At 38.7% G+C, this 27,834-nt stretch overlaps 1 protein-coding gene across 5 annotated transcripts in view; it reads right to left on the minus strand.

Annotated features, from left to right (window-relative positions):
- sdk2b (sidekick cell adhesion molecule 2b) overlaps window positions 1-27,834 on the minus strand; it is a 306,701-nt gene that overhangs the window by 55,614 nt on the left and 223,253 nt on the right. For all 5 annotated transcript variants that reach the window (XM_041974087.1, XM_041974085.1, XM_041974084.1 and 2 more), the window contains exons 3-7: window positions 20,879-20,985; window positions 18,481-18,628; window positions 7,354-7,487; window positions 2,302-2,413; window positions 1,978-2,168 (exon numbers count right to left, since the gene is read on the minus strand). In XM_041974087.1, coding sequence (XP_041830021.1) covers window positions 1,978-2,168; window positions 2,302-2,413; window positions 7,354-7,487; window positions 18,481-18,628; window positions 20,879-20,985 — 692 coding nt within the window. The remainder of the gene's footprint in view (window positions 1-1,977; window positions 2,169-2,301; window positions 2,414-7,353; window positions 7,488-18,480; window positions 18,629-20,878; window positions 20,986-27,834) is intronic.

Here is a 27,834-nt window from a genome sequence, read left to right on the forward strand (position 1 = left end):
GTTAAGATTTATGCTCTCTTTTTTCTCAATTTCCTTCTTCCATTATCTGTTGGTCATAATTTTGCCAGTTTTGACTGTGCGAGAACTTCCAAATTAATGCACAAATACATGTGTATCCAAATTTACTTCCGTAAACAAACAGCTGCATGCAACGTTAAGTCTTCTTCTTGGCATGCATGTCATTTCAGGGCCATGTACAGCTCACACCGCAGAGTGATGGAGGTCGCATTTCAATGGTAATAGGAACAACCATGGCAAAAATTTGAGCATTAAGACTTGAGCATTTCAGAGTTCACTTAATGAAACAAACCAACCCTTTTGAACCACATATGCCCCTTCAACAAGTTCAACAAGTTCACTTGTTTGATGTTCATCGGAGTGTGATTGCGTATTCACACCTCCACAAACAATCCAGATTTTCCAGTAAAGAAATTAGGATTTGATTCAGAAGGGGTGGTGTGAATGCATCCTAAAGGGGTTCAGGCTATGATGAAGAACAAATGTGGTCATTGACTTCAAAGCACATTAGAATTGTAAAAACTTACACTTCTTATAATGTATTTTCATTTATGTTTGCATGTCAGTATTTTTCATTCATTTCCCATATTGCATTTACAATATCCAGGATTAAAAAGGGCATTATTGTTACGGGCACCACTCATTGCAGACAGCTGTGGCTCGTTTATGTATGCAAATGCCAGGCCCTGATGTCTGTTCGGAGTGGCTGGATCAGACGCACCCCGGTCTCCTCCCTGCTGATTGGCTCAACGCCCAGCCAATTATGTTGCAGCTTGCCGGAATCCCAGAAATAAAAGACTGCTGCTGAGATCATTCGGGAGGAGGAGAAGCTGGACAGCTCAGGCTGCTTCCCCTCACCTTAGAAAGGAAAAGCCGAATAGCACAGACGGCTTCACCTCACTTTCGCAGAATTCTGGTGGCGTGGCCCGTCTGTGTGTTTACTGTACCTTTTGTGTTGCAGACTACTTTGAGGTTCCACCAGGGCTAAACCCTGGCTGTTTGTGTTTTCCCCTTGTGGGAGTATTTTGTAGTCTCGTTTTGGTTGGGCTTTACCTTCGTAACACACAGCTTGTTTTTAGCTTCTCTTTGAGTTAGTTTGTGTTCTGCCTTTTGAGTTATCCTTGGTGTTTAAACATTAGAAGACATTGGTCGGATGTGTTGAGCTAGTTCAGAGTATTTGGTTTTCACTTAGATTATTGGAACTGCTGCACTTTTGGTATTTCATTAAGTTTGCCGGTTTAAGTGCACCATTTTATTTATCTTAGTTTGGTTTACCTGGCGGATTTTGTGTATAGGTTTAAGAACAACATTTTGACTTTTCTTTCAGCACTAACCCCAACACTGGATGATGTTTGACACCTGGTTTTAATCTTTATTTACGCTCACCACAATCTGCTTGGTTTCACTTTTACACCTGTCCATAGCATTCCTTTTGTTACTCCCTCCCACAGCCCTAGAGTGGGACGTAACATTATCTTTAAAGCATTATTTCATTTTAAATCAGTTTGCATAGCAACAGACATCTGGTGAAGAATTTAATACATTGGCAGAGATGACACTAAAAGAGGGGAGTAGCAAAGGAGTTCATAAGTGATGGGACTGGGAGTTGAAATGGTTTAAAGCAACAAAACACTGTATTTAAACACAAATAAAACAAAGATGGTGTGTGTGTTGGGGGGCGATTTCCATATCTCTTGTGTTTAACACCTTTATGCGTGTAATTATTCACATCATGAATGTTTGTCAATGGAGTTTGATTTTCACGTTTCTTTTTAAGAAACAGGTTTTGTCATAAGAAAGAAAAGTGTGAATTAGTGTGAAACCATAGTGGCAACAAGTTTAAATTAGTAGATATTGTCACCCATAAATGTGGACGTATAAGGGACAGTTATGACTGTGCTGCTGCATGTACAGCTGATAATAAATGGGTGGGGAAAAAAAAAAAAAAAAATTTCTTACCAAGTACATGCAGGTAGGCCCCAGCACTGACTGAAGGCACACTGCTGCTGCGGAGAATGGCTTCGCATTCGTAGTAGCCGGCATCGCTCACCAGAGGACTGAGGATGGTCAGTCTACGGTTGAAATCGCTCAGGCCGCTGGTCACCATCACGCCGTTCTTACGCCATGAGATACTCAGCTTGATAAGAGGCCTACTCACACACAGACACAATATCAGATGTTTTTCAGTTTGTATGTCCTTGTTTTTGCAACATCCTGTTTTATCATTGGTCTTTCTATTCCGTGATGATGTGATTAATGACTCTACAGTTGTAGGATTTTTACCTGGCATTGGCCACACACTCCATTGTGACCTCTGAGGTTCCCGTGACGACACTGGTGTTCCTGGGAGGAATGATGATGGTGGGGGCAATGGGATCTGCTGGCCCTCCAACATCTAGACAGATAGGTCACAGTGCACACACCAAAGAGGGGAAAATAAAAAAATATGGGCATGAAGCAGAGAGCGATGAACCTGAACCATTAATAAAATTAAATTTATTTGACAGTGTTGTGAGTCTGCTGGCTGATTCTGTGGGGTTTTTAGCCTACTATAAATGTTGTTTCCACTCAGTGCTCTCTGTGGGTGCCCATTGATGTGAAATATTGAAACTGACCAGTGCACACACTGCATCCGAGTTCTGACTGAGAGATGGGCCCAATAGGATGAGACAGTGCACTGACTGTGTATAATAAGTTATCTTCTGGAGAACCACAAACAGGGAAAAAAAGAAATCCTGTTTGCCCACCATGAACCTTAAGTCTGCAAATACCCTGTTGTATGTGTGTGAGCATGTCCGTGCACATGAATTTTCATGTTTTAAACTTGCACTGCATGTGCAAACCTCCAGAGCAAGTTGGTGTGTGTGTGTGCTTGTTCAAAGCATCAGACTCAGCCCATGACAGTGAAAACATTGCATGTGTGTGTGCTGCTTCAGAAGTGTCAAGTCTGTGATAAACCCGCACTGATCTGTCAATCCCATCATGCCCTAGGAGTGAGCTTGTGGCTGCACATGTCAGATGAAGCTACAGGGGCTGTCATGACTCATTCGCAACAATCTTGGTAATGTGCAAGCCTTGATGTGCACCCATAAACAAACATACCTGAGACAGGGCCAATGATTGACTGCGAGTCACCTGAAAGCTGTTTACAAGTACTGAAAAACATGTGTGTACTTAAAAGTATAAGTTAAAAAATGTTAATTTGTTGTTTTTTTTCTTTTAAATCCTGAGAGGTCTCAGATGTCAAATACCTTCTTACAATCGTGTTGTTCACGGTCATCTTTAGGGAAGGTCAGCAGATGCAATTTTTAAAGCATTTTAAAGACTTCTGAAAGCTTTCCCAACAATCTGTAGTCACAGGCATCTCTTAGCACCTGCCTAACGCTGAAAAAATTCTTATTATCGCCCACAAAGCAAGAGAAAAGTGTATGAATATAACAAAGTCTTTTCAGGATTGTTTCTTCAGTTTGTGATGTAATTAAGAAATAACAATTACCAGGAAGAGTGGAAGTGTAGCTTATTAAGTTGTCTAGGAGGCAAAACAGGTATTTAGACTGCTACTCTATCAGGGGTGTTTAAAAAGCAAACAAATATATATAAAATCTTCAGAGTTATTTAACAGACTGGAGTGGTGTTGGACAGTTTTACTGCACAATTATAACCTTAATAAAAAATCTGTTCTAACATCCTCACAAATTATTTAACTGGCATCTAAACAAGCTGGATATATTTTTTATTAAAAAAAATCCTTTGCACTAATGAATTTAAACCAGTTTTTGGCCATAATTGCAAATTAAATAAAAAGAAACAAAAAAGGTAGACATAGAATACTATAAAGTGTAGTGTTAGAGTTATTAAGCATTGTTACGCTGGCACCAGAGGCACGGCAGAGATTTAATGGTTAGAATGGTTAGATAAAAAAAAGACTTTTTTCTTTAAAAAAAATAAACAACAAATACAGACTACTGCAAAAGAAGCACAGATCATCCAGAATCTGTGGTTAAATCAACATTTGATACTGTCCACACCTCTAAAAGTGCTAGTGGCTTTTTTCCAATAAGAAAATCCATCAAACCAGAACGGAGATGTTACAACACTTTCAAACATGGGTGTCATATACTGACTCCTTTAAGATTCTTGATTCAGTAACAGAAATGGATCCTCTTTACCCTTTTATTGGGCAAAGAACCACATTTGATCACTTAACTGGACATAAAAAATGCCTTTGCATGGTACTCTATGAAATTATAGAATAGCCACTTTCCTGTCTAGTCTTTATAAAAAAAAAAAGGAGGCTGATATTTATAAATTCAACAAAAAAATAAAAATAAATAAATACCCAAATTATTAAGAAAAGAGCCAATGGAGGGCAAATATTTAAACCTTTGATCTCCCTATGAATCTGCAACAGTAGTTTTCTCAGCATTTCCGTTGTCCTCTGCAGCTTCCAACTCTTGGGCGACGTTGCTGCAGCAGCAGCTGCTGTGGCAGATACTGACAGTCACACGAGCTCAAATGGTGAAATGCCAGCACTCACTCAAACACACACAACTCTCCCAGCAGACTGTGCATACTTGTGTGTGTGGTTGTTGAGCATGTGTGGCATGTTAATGTTAATACAGGGCATGTTTCCATTAGACCTGCAGAGCTACAACCTCCCGCCAGGCTCTCTCTTAATCTCAACTTGTGTGTGTATGCATGTGTGTGTTCCAGCACTTGTATAATCAACTCAACATGTGCCACAGGCTATTTCTGCTCCCTTAAGTTGTCAACTTTAATATCTTACCCTCATCCTCCTCACTCACTTTCATAGTGAACTCTAGTCTACCATGTCGTACGATACTGTGTGTTAGGTTTTCCTGTTTATTTCCTTTTGTCTGGCCGAGTCCGACTGCACTGGTTTGCCTTGTGTGTCATTTTATTTTGCTCTGGAAGATAAAGATGTTGATGAATATAAAAAAAATACTTTGTTTTTAACCCCCTGTTGTGTGTGTGGCCTGCAAAGCAATGTGTGAATAACTCTGAATATAATCACAGTTTGAGTTCCTACAAAATTAGTATATTATAGCATTTTTAGTCAAATTTGAAATGCCAGATTTAATTACTTCATCCTTCTGGATAAAGACCAAGTGAAATAGTATTGCTGATATTTTTTAGGTATTATGAAACTCAGGAATGCATCAAAACAGTGAATACAAAAACAATTTTTTATCAATCTGAAGCTACAGTCTACAAACAGAAAAGGGAAAGGAGATCTTAACTGAATAATTCACCTTTAATTTGTTATATTTCCGTACTGATTATGCCAAAAGTGCTTTCACAAATTTTAATGCTTTACAAAAGTTATTCATTTGTTGGCCTATTGGCAGCTTGAGTTATAACCTGACGGTATGAACTAATAAAAATGAGATTAAACTGTATTTAATGATTCCATTTAAAGTTTTATGTCAAATGTCACAATATTAATGAGCGTGATCAGTTTAATTTAACCTTTCTTAACCACACAAAGTGCATTTTCATTATTTCTGTCAAATAATCATAGATGTGAAGTGCATTTTGAAGCTGTATGTGCAGGTTGCAGTTTCACAACACATGTTTAGTTTTATCTTGTGTGACGTTTAAGGTTCCTCCTCTCTCTCTTTTAGGAGATTCACTGATGATTGTTGCATAGACTCTCTTCAAATTTGTCTTTATTTGAGGAATTGGCTGAATTGTAAGTTTTTACAGCGTTAACAGGTGAGAGGCGATGGACAGGTCACCAGTCCATCGCAGGGAAAATTTAGAGTCATCAATTAACCTAACATGCATGTCATTGGACGGTGGGAGGAAGCCGGAGTACCTGGAGAGAACCCACGCATACACAGGTGGAACATGCAAACTCCACACAGAAAGGCCACCGCCCTCAAGGTTTGAACCTCCCCCCGGCCAAGATTCAAACCAGCGGCCTTCTTGCTGTGTGGCTGTGGTGCTAACCACCACACAACGTTAGAGATCATTTTTAAGAAATAAAGAAGGAGGGAAACAGGCTGGTTATTTGACATACAGGCTGGCAAACTAACTGGGTTTTGGCAGAATTGGGATTATTTCTGTAAATGAATTGATCCTTATGTAGTATAGGTACTTGAATCTTGATGTGTTTGCTGTTAAAACCCTTGCACAGTGTTGGAAGGCTAATTACAGCAATCTTCTCCTCCTGTTTACACAGTGACTTGCAGACAAGGAAATCAATCTCCAATAACTGATCAGGCAGACCTTGTGGAATGAAATCGTAGAGTGATTATCAACTGCAAAGTCTTTGCAAAAGCACAGCTGTAGAAAGTAGATCTGACTGCAAACATCCATCCATTTTATATGTCTATCCAAGGTCAGGTCCAGGAGGTAAACTCAAACATCTCCCTCCCCACCAACACTTTCCAGCTTCTACTGGTGGATCCTGAGGCATTCCTTGGCCAGAAGGGACACATAATCCCTCTAGCATGTTCTGGGTCTACACCAGGTTCTCCTTCCTGTTGGATGTGGCTGTCAAATCTCTAAAGGGAGGCACCAGGAGGCATCCTAATCAGATGTCTCAACCGCCTCGGTTGAATTCTTTCAACGTGGAGGAGCTCCCCCCTGGTGATTCAAGATCATCACACTATGTCTGAGGATGAGTCCTGCTACCCTCCGTGCCAGCTTACTGATTGTAAACAGCCAGCGAAGTCATAAACAGTGCTCTAGTTAAATCTGTAATGAATAAATTGTGGTTGCTGTAAAGAGTATCCAATATGAATTCATGGTCAGAAAACACTACATGCATTGTTTTCTGTTTTTTTATTTCATTTATTGGCAAAATTTACAGCTAACAGTGATTTATGCTTCATTCTTAACTGGTTACTAAGAGATTTTTGTGTTTAATTTAAAAAAAAAAATCTATGTATGAAAAATCCTATTTATGAAGTCAAGGTAAGAAAAAGAAAACAATTACTTTGCAAGAAAGTCTTAAGACTTAAAAGAATTGTGTGCAAATAATTTTATATCAAGGAATGTTTTGAAGGATGTTTTATATTATTAAAAGTGCTGCATTTGTTCAGACAGTGGGTAGAGAAAATCACTTATCTTCTTTTATAAAGAACTTATTTTGTAAAGTACCCTGATAAATACAGCTTGTAGAGCCTTAATGTACTACAATCAGCCTTTTAAACTACAACCCCTTCCAAGAATACAATAAATACTTCTAAAAACCAACTGAGTTTATCATATTTTGACCTATATTTACATGCAAGCCATTGTGTCAGGTGCATATTTCAGTCTGGTTTGTTATAAGATTGGAAAATTGGTGTTAATGTGTGTACTCACTCTCTACTGACAAAGTGATGGGCTGGCTGGTCTTGTTCTCTCCATTCTTGTCATTTACTGCCTGCACATAATAGCGCCCAGCGTCCGGTGCCACAGTAGACAAGATTACCAGCGTGTTGTCCAGAGTAATTGCACTGAAGAGGAAAAATAAAGCACAAAACAAGGTGAATACACTGTTTATAAAATGACGTTGAGACTGTGGGATTATCATAATTACTTTGGGGTGAGAAATCTGGGACACTGAAGAAGTGAAACTAAAAATAAAAACACCAAGAGATAAGAGTGCCCTCAGAAAAGTTATTTGTGAAAAAAAAAAAATGCATTCAGCTTCTTCAAAGGTTACGCTCTCTAATTGGAGCTAAATATGTTTGAAGTTTATATGTGTCCACAGTTGATCTTGTGGCTGAAAGAGACATCAAACATTTTACCATTTTAATTACTCTGTTCAAGCAGCATTAGCTCCATCGATTTACTTTGTGCAAACAATGTGTAAGTGCTGACTGGGCAAGGCAGAAATATTGACATCCTCTCCTTTCTCAAATATGATTTTGTTGCCTAATAAGCCGGAGCTTTTAATTGGCTATTTGTAGCTCTCTACTTCCTGAAATCTGCCATTTGGCAGCGAATTACTTTTGGCGACATAGCATCCTCATTATCAGCTGATGAAATGACACCTGAATACAAGAGCACTGGTTCACTGTCTCATCAGGAGTCCCATGGACACAGAGTTTATTGTTGTCTTTTCAAGCTCTCCCTTTCACTCTCCTTTTGTCAAACATAGCAGCAGGTGAGGAAGAAATCCTTCACCCTGCTGCCTGATGTTACAGCCCTCTGAACATGTTTACAATCAATATTTTCTTATTATCTGTGCCTGGTCGACAATCTAATACCACATTCCAACTGGGTGCCATGCTCCACACGTCTTATCCATCTGTGTACTGTTTTTTCCTTTTACCCTGTCTATCGTTTCCACCAAATGCTGAATGTGATCATTTGTGGAAGTGTTATTTGGTCATCTGCCTTAAAATATACTAAACTACTAAACCAATACAGTTTGAGGGAAAGAACACATCACAAAATGTATTAACAGAGTTTAGGATTTTACTGCAATAAAAGAGACTAATCAATTTAGTTCAACACCCACCTGCCGTACTATGAGACATTTAAGTTGGATTTTTAAGTAACTTAACTGTAACTTTCTCAAAGCTGTTATTAGGACTTAATATGGATTAAAACAGATCAAAGAGATTAGTAATGGCCGAATTCTCGTCTACCGTTGGCTTGGCCTCCTTTTCATCTTAAAAATATACAGTAATTTTTAAATATTGCTATGAAGAAGTGTAAAAATTACCATTGTCTTGTAAATTTTAGTTACAAATTAACCCTGATTAATTCTACATCCTGATCCTGGGGTGCAATGGGAGAACACCCATTCCCCTTAATGACGAACAAAGAAAACTCAAATAAATAAATACAATTTAAAAAACACTTTTTACTTAAAACATCTAAAAAAAAAAAAAAAAAAAAAAAACTTCTTAAATGCTAAATATAGCTGAAAGTATATAGCTGCTGTTGAAACACCTAAAACAGCAATACAGTAGCTAGCTGTGCTGTTAGCATTACAATATGAGTCACATCTTCACAATGCTTAATTTTTAAATGATAAAAATGAAAAAAAAAGCGACCCCTGTTTATTTGGGATTCCTTGCACCTGCTGAGACTCAAAAACTCGTTCTAAAGGGCCAGGCAGTTCTCAGTGGTGACAGCTTATGATCTGCGGTAAATATTTTATGCTAGCTCGCTGGAACAGTGACATCCTGGACACACAGCTATGAATTATGAATTTCTTCAGGGACATAGGGAACACAGAAGTGTCCAAAGAGCGGAATGAATCCCAGGTGACTTCTCGGGAACATTCTTAAATACTGATGCAATCTGGCATCACCTTTTTGACAAGAAGTCCAGAAAACGAAAGTATATGATAGAGCAAGTAGCCATAGCCATGATAAGACGGTCTGCGCTCTGAGATAAAGTACATGACAAAGCTTGAGCACTTGCTGATAGGAACTGATCATTTATCTTGCACAAAACCCTAAGTTTTGGAAGATCCATGGAAGCTGTTCCTGTTCCTTTTGAAGGTCTATTCACAGATTAAAGATTCTGAAGTTTTGAATTGAGGCAATCATGGTAAAACTTTGAGCTTGCACCTCTTTATGTAGCACACAAAAAATTGTATGTTTATAATCTTGTTAAAAAGTCAAACCTCTTTTCATCCTCAGCTTTTTTCTAATAGTTTGCTGTTTATTTCCAAAATTAGCTGGTATTTAATTGAATCTCTTATTCCTACTAACACAAGCTAGAGTAAACAAAATCTTGTTGATGGTCTTTTACAGTGCAACAAAGGTTTGGGAGAGTTTTTCATAGTCACCCAGACATCAGCACCATTCCTCTTAGCTGGCATTTGTTAATTACATCAGTTGCTGAGGAAATAAGTTCCTGTAAACACTTTACTAATTAATTACAGCCTGCTTTTTGGGCATCATAGCCCTAACAATCTGATTGTTGTATGGTGTTTTCCTCCCTTCTGTCTTGAAGCTGTAGTAAATACACCGTTCCTGTTTCAGATGTTAAAAGTAATGTTTCCTCTTTAACTTTATACCTTTTGAAGATCTGTTAACTCAGAAAATCTACAGCAACAGAAATTTGACCTCTTGAGCTCTTACTGTTATTTTCTTTTGTCCTAAAAGACCATTCAAAACTTAATAACCTGATCCAAGCAGCAGCCAAACTAAGTTTCAACTAATATTATCCACAGCAAATTCAGATTTCATCACTTACTGGGAGCAGGAGGTAATTTTTTCCCCTTGCTAGTTGATTTTAATGTGCTCCCCCACTGAGCGTCTCTCTCTCAGGCTGTAATCAGTGCTAGTGCAGTGGGGGTCACACAAAACTTTGTTACGCAGCTTGTTCAGCAGATCTAACTGCTCCCAGAGCTTGCTGGGCCTCGGGGATCAAAGAACACATGATGCTGGAAGAAAATAAAAGGAAGCCAATTATCCTGAATGGCTTAACATGTATATCAAGGGAGCAGAGGAAAGAGATAAGGATTTGTTTAAAAACTGTGATGACTTTCTTTAAACCAGCTTCCTAGAGTAATTTCTTATTTTGCTGTACATTATTACTTTTAGCTCTCCTGTCTCTGAATAAATTCTGGTCATCCTTATTGAGCTTTCCATCTCAGCGGCATTGCGAGCAGCTGTCTGGAGCTCACTTGTAACGACAGCTTACCACGTATCCAGCACGGTGCAGGGATTTATCAAGCCGCAGAGCTGAGAAATTTGGACAAATCAGATATGTGCGAACATGCCTCCATCTCCATTTAGTTTTTTTCTTCTTTCTTTGTTTATTCCCACATCTTAAAAAAGCTTTTTCTTTTTTATTCCAACCCATTTTTTCTTTTCCTTATTATTCTTCGGCAAGAGCTGTGGTGCACCGGAGAGACTGAGAGGCTGGACAGCAGCTCAGAAACATCTTAGCCACACATGAAGCTTTTATACAACCCTAGCTTTATTTGTAGAAAGAAGCAGCATTATTCTCGGATGCAATTACTGACTTGCAAATCAATTTATTTATGTTAACAATGAAGATTTTTTTTATTCTTGTGGCACTTTCATCAGTAATGATATGGATATATTTTTGACTGAGACAAAGAGATGCAGATCTTAATGTTTTATTTGCCACTGGCTTGCCGTCTTCTTTAATTTCCACTATTACAAATAAACTGAATTTCAGCTAAATTAAATTAACAATGATCCACAGCTGCTTTCTTTAATGAAAAACAAATTGTCCCTGGACTTTGTATTTGGAAACTCAGGATTAAGAGAATATCTTCTGTTCTATTTCAACCACTAACTTCGTCAGTCTCTATGCATGTGTGTTAATCCAGCACTGACACTGTGCTGGCCTGGCTCTAACACACACATTCACATATTGGAGTGTTTCGGCATCTGTCGCGGCAGTCCCTCTCTGCTGGGCCGTGAGGGGCCTAACCTCGCTCCACAGCCTCAGACCTCCATTACATGCAGACAAATGGGCCCAGTTGGCTGATGGCCTCCCCCAGGAGAGCAAGAGAGGTTGACAGGATCAAGCGGCTCACATGGCTGGCTATGGTATGTGTCAAACCAGAGGCAGTGGACAAATGAAGGCAAAAGAAAGCTAGACCAAGAGCACACAACAGGCTGCATGCCCTACTGCTCAGTAGACCTGTGATGAAAAAGCCATAGCTCCTGGGGATGGAGGATGCAGGAGTGGGAGAGAGGAGAGACTGTTGCTCATGAAAAAAAGACACTTGTTTTCACACTGGGGACATGAACTGGAGATTTGTGTCTCACTCTTGGTGCTCTTACTTCCAGCTGCTTGTGGTTTGTTGAGTGATCAGACAACCAACATGAGGTAGGAAAAAAATAAATAAAAAGGCGTCTTTAACTCTCCCAAAAAGGCGAAATCCAAATAAACTATAATTTTTTTGGTATGCTGAATGGTATGTTCTTTCTTTCATGTTTGCATCTTTAAATTACACCAAAGATTATTTTTAAATTGGTGTACAGCTAAATAATCACACTTTATTTACAATAAGCAGTAGATAAACTAACTGAGAAAGTGTAACGGAATCAGAAGACACACATGCGCTTTACAGAAAATGTGTTTATTGTCAAATGTTCCTAATAAATACAAAAACTTTGACAAATTGAAACCATTTCTGAAAAGAATTGCTGCGACAAGCTCGCAGTCACACTGCAACTGCTAGCTCGTACAAACCAATAATTAATAAAGTAGTGTGAAATGACCGAAACAAAAACGTACAACTGAAAGCCAAACAAAAACAACCGCGATTATAAGGACCCGGAGAAAAAGGCAACACTAGCTGAACTGTGGCAGCATGAGGCAGATGTGCCCTCCAACTCATATGATGACTGCACCAAAGATGCAGCAAACAAGCACACATACTAAAACATGCAGTAGTAAAGAGAGCAGTGATCTCTTAGTCTCTCAACTCCTGAAGCCTGACTTTTAGAATCCATGTTTGTTCTTTACAGTTGCAACCTTTTGCAATTTAGCAGGTATCGTTATCATAATCTGCACAAACTGAAAGAAGCTCTTGTAAAAAACTTAATATTCTTACAATGTGGCTTGCAGTGAACTTATTGCAAATGTGTCTAAATAATCCCATAAGGGATGGGCTCTGTTGGACAGCCAGACATGAAAATAAACATTCATTCATTTGAGATGGCAAAACAGTAAAGCTTATGGTATCTATATTTAAGTTGCCTTAAAGGTACAGTGTGCATAAATTACTGACATCTAGTGGTAAACGTAGGCATAGCAATGACTTCAAATGCCAAGCTAGTTATGAATGGACAGTGGCCATCAGCAGCCAAAATTCTTAGACTGTGAGTGGATCCAGTGCCCTCAGGTGCAGCGATGACTGCACTACAGGTAACTACTTCAACACTGTGTACATGTGTACTGTATTCTATGTACCTTTTAATGTGTTACTTATACCAAAAAGAGTGGTTTAGCACCTGTCCAGCAAAGCTGGTACTGCAGATATAATGCTCAGAGGATTCTCACTTCTCACACAGTTTGTCCATTCGGAGACACTGTAGTAAAAAACATGGCATGTATGTGGACACAAGGCAGGTAGATATAAATGGCTCTCTCTAAAAGAATAAAACTGAATGAAAAAGAATAAAAAATAAAAACATCAGCTACCAATTCAAAGAAAGTTTCTAATGATACATTAAATTTTTCTGCCATTGACCTGTCAGTGCATACAGACCAAGATGGACTGGATGCACTGGAATATTGTCAACGGCAGCTTCTATTTGAAACTAAAAAGAATATAAGCTCTGCAACAGTTTCAAGACCTCGTCAAGGAAAAGATCAAATCATTCTAGAAAAATGACAAGAAAATAAATCAATATCCTTCCCCCATCTTAAAAGTTACTATACACTGATTTAAAAATCCCTTAAATTTCTTTGTAATTGTTCTTCTTTTTGACATCTGATGTCTTTTAACCTGTAGTTCAGTGGGTTCATGACTAACACTAAACAGCAGTAGGAAAACACAGAAGAAGGGCTCGGCTATTCACTGGCCTTTGTGACTAATGGGGAATCCATGGCATACTGACAGGATCCGAGCGTCACAGGCAGAGGCCATTAATTGATCAGCAGCTACAGCGGATTATTTAAGCAAGCTACAAAGTGTGTGCATGTCAGGGATGTCCTCCCACTGACTCCTACAGGTCAGACTCCTCTGTATTCTGTCTTAACCAACACTTGTACAAGTTTGTTTCAGTGCAACGCAGATAAATCCATGCCAAAGTGTCAATAGAAAGTTTCTGGGAGAAAAACAGTAGGCAGCAGGGACACAACTGTTGTCAGAGCAAAACAGTAAGAGGACAGGTTCTGCTGCTAAATCAAGAGACAGATTCACCCTCTAGCCAACAACCCTACAATTTCTGGCAAATGTGTTTACTGACAGATGCTTTGATTATACACCACATTAAGCCTCCAAAATAACACAACAAATCACAGCAGCTGAATGGGAAAGACCCTGATGTAATGCATTACTATTCAATAAGGGAAGAATAATGATTTTTAGCACTAAATAAGTTTTTTTTTTTTCTTACTGCGTTCTGCTTTTCATTACAAATAAAAGATGAACTGCTTTATTGCAGGTCATTCGCTGCATATGCACTTCAATATTCCAGCTACTTGTTTTTATACTAAAAAAGACAATATGATGATTATGATGTTTGTGTAGGTTAAGGATATTGAGAGTATAGTCTGATCAATGAGTCATGCAAACATTGTCCCCCTATATCACTGGGAAGTTTGAGTTCTTCTAAAGCCTTACTTATATCAGCAAGCCCTGGAGCATATTCTTACTGAATTTGAGAGGATTCATTGAATAAAATCCTGGTAGAGCATTATTAGAATTTCTTATGTTAAGTAAACATTTATTTCTTATGTTAGTTCACTTAACATTATTACAGCAACTGTAAAGGCAGGAGCAAATTCATCTAAACTCAAAGTTAGGTAGAGATACAGGAGGAGGGGGCTGGATTCGTTTGTAAAGTGATACAGCTTTGAATATGTTTCCTTGGTCCTTTTAACTTGCTTTTACCCTCTGTGTTGTGTGTGTGTGTTTGATGGGAAGGGGTGGGCTTGCTGCTCTTGGGTTGGGGTTCTGGGGGATTTTACTCTCTGTAAAGCACCTTGAGTTGCTATTTTTCTGTATGAAAGGTGCTATATAAATTAAGTTTGATTTGATTTTTGATTTGAATGGCTCTCTGAATGACATTTTAGATTTAGGAGGCCCAAAGCTAAATATCAGGGTTGTGTTTTTGAGTTGGTATTGACTTCAGGTACCTGAATATTTGCCCCCCAGAACATGAAAAGTGATTTTGCCATATTATGTCTCATCTGGATTATTATTGCTTCTCTAATTATAAACTTAATGGGGTTAAGGGGATCATAAAATTCTGTTCATATGGGCAGTGTCTTATCCAGAATAATAATTAGACAATAATCAGGCTGATATCAAAACATTGGAAACATTTACATGCAAAGCAATGATCAAGTGGCTGTATGGAATCAAACACAAACACGTTTCTGAACCTGGACAGCAAAGAAGGGCAAAGCAAAGACCATCAAAGGAAAAGCACAACAATAAGTGAATCTGCAAGTTTATGGGCGTGCTGTCAGACAGTATCTGTCTTTGCCAAAACCAGCAGCTGCACAGGCCACATGGCAGAGAGAGAGCAGTTGCAGTTCCACACTGAGACGCTGCTTTGCCAGGGGTAATCTGGCAGCTTGGAACTAAAAAATGCAGAATTTATTAAGTTGCGGTGAGTTTCCTTTCCACATCCTGGGCATACAGTAGCGCTGTACTCACACACATGCAACGCTACTTTAACCTGTGATGCTTTTGCATTTTCATTAGCTTGCGTGTGGTTTTTAACAAGCAATTGCTGTCATTCTACAATGAACTCGTAGTTCTCTATATGGCATTTTATACTGCTGGTCATGTTCAGTGCAGCTTTGAACAGTTTGAGTGCTACAGCTTTAGAGAAATGTGTAGCTGATCGGCCCAAAACAATACAGCTTGTACAGGATCAGTTATGATCACACACACAATGATTAAAATATAACAAATGCGACCAAAACAACAATAAGATGAAGAGTTAACCATCTCAGTGTAAACCACAGAGCCAAGCCTTTAAAATCTGAGAAAATACTTTCTCCATCGCCTTAACGTAGACTCACAAAGTTTCAGCAACATGTCGCTCTGTCATGGCTATGATCTCCAGGCACATTAATAATAACGTGATGGTTTCATACGACTCCATTGTTAGCGCTGTCACTGCGTCTGTGGTGGGAGATATCTTTTCAGCTTGCTAACTGATCATGCAGCTCAAAGTATCATAAAGTTTTTTCAGTCTTATGTAAATATTTTTTTTTTTAATGATACTGGAAACTCAGAGCCACAAATTCCACCAAATGTTAAAAACCTTCATTTTCAACAAAAAACAATGTCTTGTCTGATAAACTTAGCAATGGTTAAGCATTCTTCAGTTTGTCCAGACGTGGGGCTCACAGCAGGTAAAGTAATGTCACTTTCTGGTGGTAATAACAAATGATTAGCAGGTACTGCTTAAAACAAAGAAAAAATAAAAGACGAGAAGTCACTTTAATGATTCGCTTTCTTACCAACATTAAAGGATTTGCATTAACTGATGCTTTTAATACTTTGATTTAAATTTTAGCAGATGCAAAATTTGGGACCAGTTAGACACAGAACTTAGACAGACATCACCTCAAAATAGTCTTCATAATTAACAAGTGTCATCCTAGTGATTTCTAAGCTTCATCCACCTTGTTGCTGCAAAATAAAATTTCTTAGCTGTCTGACTGGCTGGAGGTGATTACCACATAAATTTGGGGTCTGGTTGCCCCTTTCTCCTCTGTCGCTGAGGTGTGATTAAGCAGAACACAGAGACAAGCAGCAAGACGGACCCCCGAAGAGTCTGCAAATTAAAGTTATGACACCTGAGGAGGGATAGCAGGAACAAGGGACAGTGAGGGGAAATCGAAAATGAGAGAGTGGGAAGGTAAGATGGAGCCAGAGTCCATGTATTTTTATTTTTTTTTCCACAATCCTTCTTCCTACTCCTTCATTGCTATTCCCCACAATAGCTTGGTAACTCCTGACACACCTATATTTTTGCAGTTTGAATTACCAGAGTTACAGTGACACTGCATTAAACATGAGGCCTGTGCAACAATACTTGGAGAGACTATACAGCTGGAGCTGACCCTGAAGAGCACTCATGTTTGGAGAAAGCTAAAGGTAACAGTTGTAATTTGGTGCAGATTTCTCTAGTGCACCTCTAGTCTCAACCACTGGTGAGACTTTGATGCCTCCATAGAGTAAATGCCACTGGCATGAATCAAATTCAATTAAATGATTTTCAATAAAAAAAAAAAGTGCTGCCTGTTATCAACAGTGCTCATTTGCACACTGTGACCTTGGTAGTGTGTGTGGTATTAGCATTCTCACAGCTGCAGGGCAGGGAGCGAGGATGAGGAGAAGCTAAGAACACACAGTGGGTATTACGGCTTCAGCTTAGGGAAAGAGGGCTAAAATGCAAGACACGGGGGGGAGGTTAAAAGACAAAAAAACAAAACAAACAAACAAAAACAGACAAAAAAAAAAAAAAAAAAAAAAACTTTACTTGCAAGCTTTATTTATTTTGATGCAAAATTACAAAAATGTGTCTGGTAAAAAAAAAAAAAAAATAAAAAAAAAAAGCTCATTGGGAGGTGGATGCTGAAATCAAGAAACAGAAAGATGCAAAACTAAATGAGCTACAAACTGCGAATGCTGAAAGGCACGGCATAAGGAACACAGGCAGGGAGTACAGACGAACTGACAGCTGAATGGGGAAGATGCTGGACTATAGACAGTATACACGGGGGACTAATTGATAACTGAGATCCAAGTGAGCAGAAAAACTGAGGAAAAACACCCAAAACAAAGCCATTTGCTCTTTAAAATATAAACCCTCTTTATAGGTTTAAAGTCCAGACAAATGGGAGTAATTCACTCCCAAACAAGGTCTTGGCTGTATTCCAGCCTCTTTTACTTAATTATCTCAATTGTTAAGAGTCTGCTTTTGCCTGCCTTGTGGCTGGTTGGGCACAGTTTAAATAAACTTACTGTTCCAAACCGACCCAATTTTCCTGTGGGACAAGAAACCTGTGTGTCCAAATATTCATAATTGGAATTGAACTTACAAAATCCATGAAAGCTAAAATGCAAAGTTGATTGTGTGCCTTGCTTTGATACCAAAAACTGTTCAGTGTTTATGCAAAATACATAAAAAAAAGAAAGTTTTGAGCAATTAATCAGAGCAAAATGAGACTTTTCAGAAGGTCATAAAGGGCATAGAAACTGGAGGATGACAAGGGAAATACTGCAAATGGCTTCTTTAAGCATACACTTAGCTCCATATTCCTTTGTCCATCCATCCATCCATCCATCCATCCATCCATCCATCTATTTTTACTGTTTAACAGAAGTTATCCTGATTTCCTTCAATGGGAGCAAACTGAAGAGACCAGTCTGCCCAACCCGAGCCTTCGTCTTTTCAGACTGTCTGGGCACTTGTCTCATTGTGATTCTAGGTCAGGGAATGATTACTGATGAAGAGGAGCTGATAAGGAAGATTCACTCTAACTAAGGGCAAGGTCACCTCCCACTGCGAAGAAATGCAGATGTGATGAGATGAGGATCAGTGACTTTGGAACACACACACATGCAGGAATGCGTAAAGTATCCCCTACCTGACGGTAATAGCACAGGGAATATATTCATCTATCTACCTTTCTATGACTATAAACTACTCTTCTCTCAACCAAGCTCTGGTCCTCTACCAGAGGCCTCAGTCAACCTCAAGAACAAAGAAGCAAAAGTATTCTCAGAATCAAACACAAATAAAAATTAAAACACATCAAAAGACTCTTCTTGAAAAGCCAGCAAACATAAATATGTTAACTCACATGCGACTGCTGGGCGGAATCTTGCGTCCATCTCTGAACCAGGTGACTTGAGGTTGGGGGAAGCTGCGAATGAGCGGTGCTGGAATAACGGCCCCCTCTCCCTGAGAGACTGACTGACTTCGTTCACCTTCTTCGAAACTGCCCATAACTGGAAGAAAGCAAACAAACAGTAAAATACAAAAACAGGGAAAGAAGAGAGGATCAGACAGGCACCATGTATGAAAATCACACGTACAAGTCACAGCCACAAATCTTTCTTTTTTGACTTTTGGTGACCACAGAGCTGCTGCCATCTGCTTCTGTGCTCTGAAATGTTACACCGAACCGCCTCGATGGACAGAGTGGTGCTGTTGCTATGGTTTCCACAGTACATCAAGAAAGGCTTGAGGGAAACAAGATGTAATGACTCACAAAGGGACATTGAGGGGATGTTAAATTGACTCATATTCACATTACTTACATTCCTGCACACATGCATCAAGGGCAATCAGTCTTGGTCACAATCTAAATGTGCACATTATTCAACATAGTAGATGACCAGCTATGACGCTACTTCATCTCCTGCTATATTTCATTTGTTAGAGCAGTTTTATCCCTCCTTTTGCCTCATTATATCCTAAAAGCTGATGAAAATACTTCAGTAATGTCCCTGATTTGCCAATTTGTGAATGGGATTCGTGGGCAGGTGAGCAGATGATGGATATGCACTCATCGGTTGTTGTTTTGGCCTCAACTCTACATTCACCTCATGCAGACTGTAAACCTTGGTAATACAACAGCAACAAGCAGGCTTTGTCTTCTCCTCCCCCTCAAATTGGTTTTAAGTGACACCTAACTCCAGAGAGAGGAAAGAAAGGGGATCATATACTGCTTGCACCTCTTCAATTCAAGAAGAGCAATAAAGAAAACTCATCTTAAATGAGTGAGCTGTTACATCAAACAGGCAGTTAAGTTCCAACACAGCCTGGCAATAATATCTGTAAAACAGACAGGGATCAAGGTGCGGGACTTTGAACTGGGGGACGCTGGAGTGGCTGTGCATCGATGGCAATCTGATTTTTCTCTCTCCCGGTCTCTTTCTAAGAGTACAAAAAAAGGTAATCTGGCTTTGCGGTACAGCTGTGGTGCTTAGCTTAAATGAAAATCTTGGAAGTGTGCAAATCCCCCCCTGACTTTGATCTGTAGTTTCGCTTATGTGATGTCCTCCTCCCCTTCTTCCCTAATCTCCAATGCCTCGGCATGTTTCCCTTTCTCAGAGGTGTGTCTTTGCAATTCTAATTGTGCCGCCTCAATGGAACAGCTTCCGAAAAAGATCTTCTCAATCTTCCTATATCTTTTTTTTCTCCCACTCCCTTCCTTGTCTATCTCATCCATTTCTTCTGCAGGTGTCCTACATTCTCCATCCAAACCCTTTTATGAGCAACTGAAAAGAGGCATGAATAGAATTATGGAAATGGGAAGAGGTAGGAATACAGAGGAACTGGATCACAGGAGGGTGCAAGCCAAAAGAAGAAAAAAAAAAAAAAAGAAAAGCAGTGGTGGTCAGACAAGAAAAATCAAGAGAGAGGGTGGAAGCAAGTACAAAAAAAAAAAAAAAAAAAAAAAAAAAAAAAAAGACATGGAAGAAGTGAAGAATTGGAACGCTGGAAAGAGGAGATGCAGAACAAGAGAGTTGGCTGCATTAATGCTGCATATGTCCAAAAACAAGAGATGGACTAGTGGGACTCTTAGGCCTAGCATTACATCCACCCATCTCTCTCTCTTTCTCTCTCTCTCACGCCTGGTTGATTGCTTTGTCAGGTACAGCGGTGCGTCACATCCACTCAAATGTCACTGGAACAAGAGGAAGCCAACGATCCTGGTATACCCAGGCAAGATAATGGCCGTAGGACAGTTGTGCATAAGAGTGCAGGGGTGGATTCTCCAGACGCCTCTGTGGCACGGATCTAATAGCTCATTAACAAAATGAGGGAGCTGAGAGGCCTGAAGCCGGCAGGGGAAAATTTACAGAAACGCTCTGCATGGGAGCCATTTTTTCACCATGAAACAACAGATGTTGTTGACAAAAGACTGAGATCGAAAAAAGTGGCGGTCATATTAAAACCAAGCACAGTCAAAAAAGAACCATGGCAACAATATCAATCTAATGAGAATGCTGAGTGGAACAGCTGTCTGAGTTGATAACACTCCGAATGAGATGCAGGTAGATCTTTCACCCTGCCAGCATCTGTCTCTCCCCAGTCAGTCCTTGATGCAAAGGCAGCCAAAGACAGTGTGGGCATATTGTGTACTCTGCACGCAATTAAGCACACACACACACTCTTTCTTACTCCATTCATTTATTCATCTGCTGGTTCCATTTGTCTTTATTTCACCCACATCCTGTGCGTCTACTTACAGGCCACTTGTACTTCTGTGCGCCTCTGCAGAAGAGCTCCCACCCGATTCCTCACAATGCAGCGGTAGAAGCCTGCATGAGAGCGATCCAACGAGGGGATTAGGTACCTTTAATAAGCACAGAAACACACAAGAAAAAAAGACAAGAGATAAACTCTCAAATCACAATAAACCAATTAAAAATACCAAAATAAACTAATTAAAATGAAAGTGGTAATCAAAAGGGTTTTCAAATTTGCAAGAGTAAACATGATTAGAAGCATCTGAGTGCACTCCAAACATTAAACACACAACTTTAAGACCATCTAATAGAGGGACAAGGGCACAGAGGACATCTGAGCTTAGCTATTGTTTATTCCAATGATAATGATGCTCGTGAGGCTAACCCAGCCACCACAGCGAAGCTCTCCCTCAAGACACATGCATGCTTAGACAGAAAACACATGTATTAAAATCTCTTCTATGCAAACACACACATTTACACAAGCACACACTCCCAAGAGACAGAGGCTGAAGCTACCTGACAGTAGCAGTTAACTCTCCCCCATGACCTTGATTTCCAGCTGTGCAGGCAGTACCACCTCAGTGCCATGAGGAGGCAGCGTAAAGTGTGCTTCATACAGCTGTGTGTTATTTACCACTTGCTCTATGCAGTATCTCGCAACACATCTGGGGACGCAGATGCTGTCAAAAGATTAAGGATAACTTTTCCAAAGTGTCCGCTATTATCTCCATTTTGTACAACTTACTGCATGAGCTGTTGGAAACAAACCAAACCAATCACTCCAAACTGCAGTGACTTTTTGTATTACAAATAAGGAGTTTGTGGGACGTGATATGAAATGGAGACTAATAACAGTTTTATCAGGAACCTAAAACTTAAGGGACACTATGCAGACTCAAGCATAATGAGCTCCGCTAGCTAAAGCGTACTCAACCTACTGCAAGCTTCTCATCCACATCTTCACAGGGGTGGATGATTAAAACAATGAAGCCCATGCATCAACGCCTTTGTGATGCCATTGCAAAGCTATTAAAGGTGTAGAGAGGAGTTCAAATGTTTTCTTAAGCCCCATCTAGGGACACAGCCATTGCTAAAAGAATAACTGGCATAATAACTGGAAATTACCACTATCTTGTTTTTGTTCAACACATTGCACCATGATTACAAAAATCACAGAGAAGACAGAGCTGCAGGAGAAAAGACACTTTTTACAAAAAAGGATTGGGTTTGTTTGTGCCTACTGATGTAATTCGATGACATATTGTACAAACAATAAACCTTTTAGAAAGCATCAGTTGTGAGTTAACTAGATGCTCATCACTGATTAACATTTGTTTGATTTTGTGCTTGTATTCTGCCAATATCTAAAATACACCAGGCTATTACCATGAATGAAAACATCAATATACAAAGGATTCCATGTATTTTGAGGCAGTTGAACAGTTTCCCCTCATAGATCAGGCAGCCAGACTGCTCACAACAGCAGCTATCATCCTAGAAACCTCGTAGTATCTAATTAATGGTGGTGCAGTCAAAGATGCATGAATCAGCCATATAAAAGTGGTTGCACAGTCTTTGGTGGCATGTTAGATGTCAGTGCAACTTGCAGAGGTTGTAAATTACCCTACTTCTAGCTGCACATGTTTAATTTGAAAACTTGCTCGAGTACAACACATTCTTGTCAAAATAAACACTGATTGCAAGAGGTTAAATAGCTGCCATAGCGAGTGTGCTCGCTGCATTGCTGTAGCATCACCCCAAGATTTGTGCTCAAGAGTGCCTAATAAACTGCCAGCTAGAAGGTCTGAAAATAACCTTTGGTGATGCAATGCACTGGTTTCTATAGTGACAATGTGCAATTAGCTTAAAAAGTTTTATTTTTGCTTTTTTTTTTTTTTTTTTTTAATGGTGTAACCTTTTGCTTGGTAAGTTTGTTCTTTAATGAATTTAAAGGAGTTGAAATGAGAGGTGACTGCAGAGAAAGCAACGTGCTTTCATTATGAAGTTGGATATTTACAGAAGGAGAGCTGCAGATTAAGGAGACATAACTTAAAAATGTGGAATATATAATTACCTTGCACATGCATTACCTGAAAAGTACTTATCTGGTCTGTTGTTTACCTATGAACAGAAGAATAATGTAAGTGCAAACTTTTTTCTTTCTGCAGCCAAAAACTGCAGAAGAGAAGGAAAGAGGCTGTTTAGACTTCACCAAATATTTTAACAAATGAACCCTTAGCGCAGAGAACTTGGATGTTTTAGAATTCTTCTTATTTTGATCAGGCTGAGCAAAATCAAACTTTCAAGAAGAAATAAACATCTTTAAGGCCTTTAAGGTTATTCAGATTAAAGTTACTTAATATTAAAATTTACTGAAGAGGGACACAGTGAAGGGAAAACAACTTACTCTGACAAAGTCCTACAGAGGAGACAAACTTTCTGAACTGGATGAGCTCCATTTTTGCTATAGATGTTTGCTTTGGCTTTTTTGTTGTTGATGTTAAAAAGTGCTATCATTCATACTCATTTAAGCACTGAGTGCAGTGCTTTGTTTTGTTTACCCACTCAGTTCAGGTCTGTTCTTGGCACCATTTTGCCTAGATAAGAAAATTTGTCTGGAAACTCAGTTTGAGGCTATCGTTTCAAGAGCAAAATAAATAAATTCATCCTTCTTTGCAATTACCTGTTGTTTTGCTTTGCCACACATGTGTAAAACGACGTCAGTGTATTGTATCTGGCCAGCAGTCTGGTCCCAGAACACTAAAAAAAAAAAAAAAAGGGTACACTCAAAATGAAAATGTTGCCCAAAAGAGTGGTCTAGATCCTTCAAACACAAAGCGCTGAAAGGATTTGATCACATTTTACTCAATGCAAAAGATCCCATTCAATTAAATGGTAACTTTTTTCATGCCTACTACAGCAAAAAAATCACATAATAGCTGATTTAATTTAGTCATTGCATTGACTGTGTTTTATTTATATTATATATAATATTACATAAGTTTCCAAAATTAAGACTGTCTTACACTAAGATTCATACACACACTCTTGCAGCGGTCTTTGGCCTACAGCTTCCAGAGAAATTGCACTTCACATCTTTCCAGCCCAGAGCATCACATTATAGCTTTGCTTTACGGTACAAGATCACAAGCCAGCAACTGGATATCAACACAGTGGCTGTTTTGGTCACACACCTTGGCTAATTCAGCAAAGAAATGCAAGAGGACGTTATTGAAGGAAGTGAGGAAAGAGAGAGAAAAAGTAACGGCTAGCGATAAAACAATAGACTTTTAACTGACTTTTACTGGATGAAGACAGGTCAGAGAAGAGACTGGATGCAAGAATTAGAATTAGCTGTTAGGATGCACCAAAGCACTGAACTCTGCCAAAGTTCTGTAGTGTCACTTTAAAAATTTCTCTTTGGATTACAAAAATGAAACTGTATGAAATAAAAGGATATTATATTAAATGATAAAGTGGATTTAAATGTGTTAAGCTAATTTTATTCTGACTCAGTTGTTAAAGCCTCCAATGTAAATAATTATATACAGTGTGTCCAACATTTGTTGATAAAGCGTAGCTTATTCATAGATATTGTTAGCTCAATCAATCTGGAACGCAGACTCCTCAGAGACAAGGGCAGGCTAACCACTCTTTATTATCAACCATGAACACAAGGTAAAGGTCTTACTTAGACAGAACTGAAGGAGGCGATTGGAGGGACAGGAACCAGAGAGCCAGGAACGGAGAAGGGGTGAGTCCATGAAGTGCGTAGATTATGTCCGACAGGGAGTGACTGTGGTGCTCGGGTATATAAGGGTTGACGGGTGAAAGGGAGACAGGTGTGGCTGATCTGTGACAGGTGTGAGCAATAAGGGGAGTGATTACTGAGGAAAGGCAGGAAAGGCTTGGGCAGACCAGGAGAGGGCGTGACACAACCTGAGCTCCCCACAAGATCATTTTATAGTGAACTTAAAAAAAAAAAAAAAAAAAAAAACTGCATCATGTCAGTATGTTGTATATTTACTGAAACGTCCTCTTTTCTTATTTTTTATTTTTTTGCAGTGTGCACAATCAAAAAAAAAATAAACAAAATAAAATATATATATATATATATATATATATATATTATTGCCCTCTTGAATGTCCAAGGCCCTTTTAAAACCCGTTCCAAATAATCTGATTCTGATCTCAACTTGCCTCCATCACCCAACGTATCACAGTATCATAAGATAAACATTTCACCAAAAGTTAATGAAAGAGTTATTAGATGCAGCCTTGTGCCTCAATTCCAGGTGAGTGAATTGTTGCAGAAAGCCTTTTTAAAAATTTTAATAGTAAAATATGAATGTGAACTATGAATTCATGATCCATCAAGCAGGAATGAGTTAAAGCATTTGTGCTTTTCAAAATTAATCTTGCTCTTTTTCCTAGATAAAGATACAAATATGTGTAGAACAGAATAATAGCACAATGCAGCATTGATAATTTAGACATCTGAGTTTAATGTATTTGATATTAAATTTTAAAAAGCAGCTCTTGCACGTTAGTTTCTAAGTTATAATAAAATATATAAAAAATAGCAAATATTTTATTATTTTTTATTTAAAAAATACATAAGCCTCATGTAATCAAAATAAAACATTGAAAGCATTTATTGAATCTGTACAGAAACGAAACGTTAGTACTGTCATGATATGTAAATGTTTTACTGCAAACATCGGTTTCAATTGCCTATTGTTGAGAACATGGTGCACTGGGAAACTGTATTGAGAGGGGACCTTTCTTTTTTCTTTTTCTTTTTATCTTTTTATTATTATTTATTTTTTATTTATTATTTTTTATTTATTTATTTATTTTATTTCAGACTGAGCAAATGGAGAAATACCACTGAAAACTGTGGGGGCAGTGTTTTACAGTGTAGCTCACATGTGACCGAGGGAAAGCAACAATATGTATCTAATGGCTGCGCAGATCACCACCATCTACTGCATTTCATCTTTCTTTCTAGTAATGTAATGTATGATGATCTCCTCTACCGTCACCATGTTTGCTATGGTCCGTAACTGATGTTGGAACACAGTTGTCACTGGAGGGAACCACACAAGCAATTTTCTGTACCGCCTTTTGATTTGGATTTACAAGAATGTATGAAACTAAGATCAGCACGATCCACATCCTCAGGTAAAACTGAAAACACTTGAGTTTAATGTCACATGTAGATGTGTTTGCTATAGATACTGACTAAAACAAAAAAGACAAGCAGTGGATCAAGGTAATCATCCAAAATCCATATAGCCAAAGACATGGTTCCACTAAATACTGCGTAAAAACACAGATTCAAGGATATGATTAAAACACTGTGGACATTTAAATGTTTTTGTTTTAGTTTTTGTACAACATACAACTATGATGACAATCGAAGTTGTTATTATTGGCCAATCTACTTAATACTTCTCTTTTAGTGTAAAACGTTAACGCTCAGTCATGCATGGAAAGAAAATAATGGTCAAATACTGTAAATCCGTTTTAATTTTCTATTATGGAATCATATATATTAGATATTCGGTCATACAGCCTAACTCTATTACACACAATCATACTTTAGTCAATTTTTTAGACATAATGTATTAATTTCTGAGTGCATGTTTATGTTTATCCCAGTTTGTCCCTTTTTGGGTCCAGTCCTACCAGTCCTATTACCCTGTACAGAAAAAAGTCTTTAAAGTAGTAGTATAAATATATGTATATATATATTTATACTCCTAGACTGACATCACACAGCTTTCATTCATATTTTGTTTTACAGAAATTTAAGCTTATTAAGTTACAAGTTCATGCAAAACAAATCCATATATTTTTCTCTTTCAAATTTGAAAGTGGTCACCCGAACTGGAAATTCAAATGAAACAACATGGTAATATGGTCTGAAAATGCTTGTCTTTGGAATTTGCTGCTATAATAAATAGCTGGGTGAGATGAAGGGTTGCTAATATCTATAAGATAAAATGAAACTGTGTCAAACTTCATTACCAGCAGCGCCACTTGGACCCGAGGGACTAAATAAGTTTCAGCTCAAAGTCTGTTCAGGCTTAATCAACTAATCAGGATTCTCTTTTAATGATGTGTGACTCCTTTATATGTTCCATCAACTAAATTAATACAATTATGTATATGTGTTATGCACAGATTGAAGGGAGATGATGTGGATAAAAGATGGAGAAGTGTGTAAGTAAGTCACCTCAGGGTTTGGATAGAAAAAATTAAGAAGGAAACAGGTGACAGGTGGTAGTGTTGATTTAAGTTTAACATATTCGTGACCTACAGAGGGTTCAACCAAGAGCCAGAAACATCAGGGTGACTTTAGACACTATTCTCTCTTATTCTTTGTCTCCCTGTCCCTTATATAATGAATATAATTAACCTTTACAGAGTTGCATGCGTTGGCAGCAGGTTGGGGGAGTCAGCGGGGGCTCGCTGTGTTGGACAGAGATTGATTGATGTTCCTGTGGTCAGCGTACTCCATCAGATCCCCTTTAATTAGCCCCACTCAAGAGAAATGATTAGATGGAGGAGTGGCAGGGAGACGGATAGAGGGACATGGGAAAGAGAGAGGACTTGGGAGGGGGTAGAAGGACATGTTGGAAGAATTAAAATCTGGAAAGATAGAGGAAAACAGAGGGAAAGATAGAGATTGTGAAGGATAAGTGGTAAGACTATAATCCTTCACTAAAGGTGGCTGCAGTGCGCTTTATTGACAGTGTTCTCCTTATAAGCCCATGCCTGTTCCCAAGGTTAGCCACAATAACATTTTCCTTTAATTACTAGTTAAACAGCTACATTGTAAAATCCACACTCAAGCATCACAAGGACATTATAATTATACAGCACAACAAATATTAAAGGATAGTACTTTAGGGATGAGACATCTTTTAATACCGCTGTCAATGCAT

The sequence above is a fragment of the Melanotaenia boesemani genome, chromosome 21 (assembly GCF_017639745.1).
Source record: "Melanotaenia boesemani isolate fMelBoe1 chromosome 21, fMelBoe1.pri, whole genome shotgun sequence".
Lineage (NCBI taxonomy): Eukaryota > Metazoa > Chordata > Actinopteri > Atheriniformes > Melanotaeniidae > Melanotaenia > Melanotaenia boesemani.